This window comes from Gavialis gangeticus, unplaced genomic scaffold, assembly GCF_001723915.1.
Source record: "Gavialis gangeticus isolate Ggan-Ray unplaced genomic scaffold, GavGan_comp1, whole genome shotgun sequence".
In the NCBI taxonomy this organism is placed as follows: Eukaryota; Metazoa; Chordata; order Crocodylia; family Gavialidae; genus Gavialis; species Gavialis gangeticus.
In genome coordinates, this window is record NW_017728982.1 from 1,267,255 (window position 1) to 1,268,668 (window position 1,414).

The 1,414-nt window shown below is 48.9% G+C and overlaps 1 protein-coding gene across 1 annotated transcript in view; it reads right to left on the reverse strand.

The window, feature by feature from the left end:
• RNF214 (ring finger protein 214) overlaps nucleotides 1-1,414 on the reverse strand; it is a 21,262-nt gene that overhangs the window by 11,485 nt on the left and 8,363 nt on the right. Inside the window, exon 6 of the mRNA XM_019512267.1 lies at nucleotides 203-271. Coding sequence (XP_019367812.1) covers nucleotides 203-271 — 69 coding nt within the window. The remainder of the gene's footprint in view (nucleotides 1-202; nucleotides 272-1,414) is intronic.

Consider the following 1,414-nt stretch of genomic DNA (forward strand, 5'->3'; position numbering starts at 1 on the left):
GCGTGCGTACTACCCCACCTGCCTCTAGCCAGCAATATCACATCCTACTAGGATCAGCAAATTCATTCAGGAGAGGAAAAATATCTAATGCAAGAAGAGGAGGCTCTTCTGGGACAATGGCTATTTCTGGGTTCTTGAAAGTTAAGGGGAAGGGAAGAGACAGAGAAAAGCATTTAACAGAAGAGATCTCATAGAGTCCTACTTTTCATCAGACTGCTCAGCGATCAGAGAAGCAATTTTATTCTCCTTCTCCTCCTGCTCCTTCAGTAACCTGCACAACAGAAAAAGGAGAAGCTGAAGCCACTTACTGCAGGGCACAGAACTTCATGGGACTAGCAAGGTCAGGAGCTCTATACACTGATGTACTCTGAGAACGCTGCCATGCAATGAGTCTCCTCCCAGATTCCAGGACTGTCTCAAGAGAGCACAGTCTGTGCTGTGTCGTGAAACCAAGTGAAAAATAACAGCACATTCCAGCACATCTCGATGGGGAAGCACGGTGCTCTCCCACTGCTACTGCTGCTCTTGTGCACTGCACCTGTTTATTTCCAGGGAAATAAGGAGTCACTCAGCTAACTGGGACATCCTAAGGTAATTCTTAGGAGAGTTAAAAAATGTAAATCCATGAGATGTCAAAAAATAAGACCTATATTATTGGACAACTGGTGTGAACCTGTAAGACCAAGGTCACCACCCAAAAGGACCTCAAAGCACCTCCCAGCTTATGAGGAAGAGTCTACTCATTTTCTTCTTGTAACAGTGCAGCTGAAACCAAGAGGCTGTTGCCATGAGTTGGGTGGATGCATGCCCCAACTCCCCCAGCACAGCAGAGGCAGGCGCCTGACGCCGGCTACACGCAAGGGCCACAAGGCAGACATGGAGCACTTCGGCAAAGTGCCTGCAGAGAGCAGCTCCGGCAGCGGCAGGCTTAACACCATTTATCTTCCCACCAGGCCAAGGTGGGACCCTGATCACTCCGAGTGAAAACCACACAGGATTCTGAACGACTCCAAAGTACACAGGGCTTCAGCTGTACTTCTCCTGTGCTGAGATCAGTCAGAGTCTGTGGCCAACAACCATGACACCAGCCTTCAGCCCCCACACTCTGCTCTAGGTCCTCTACACGTATCCAGCTGCTTAAACCTTCAGGCAACCATCCCAACATGTCAGTGCCGACTGATAGCTGGCAGTCCAGAAAGGCCCCTTGATGAGGCTCTCTCACTAATGACCAGAGGTTCTAGCTTTCAGGATTACACTGAGATGGAGTTTAAACAAAACCCGGCTCCCCACATCAGTACCTTCTGCCCTTCTCACAGAGCTTCTCGATCTCTGCTTTCAGGTCCTGCTCCTTCTGCAAGAATTCTTTCTTCTCCTTCTCCATTTTCTTCTTGGTCTCTTCTCGTTTAATTGTCAC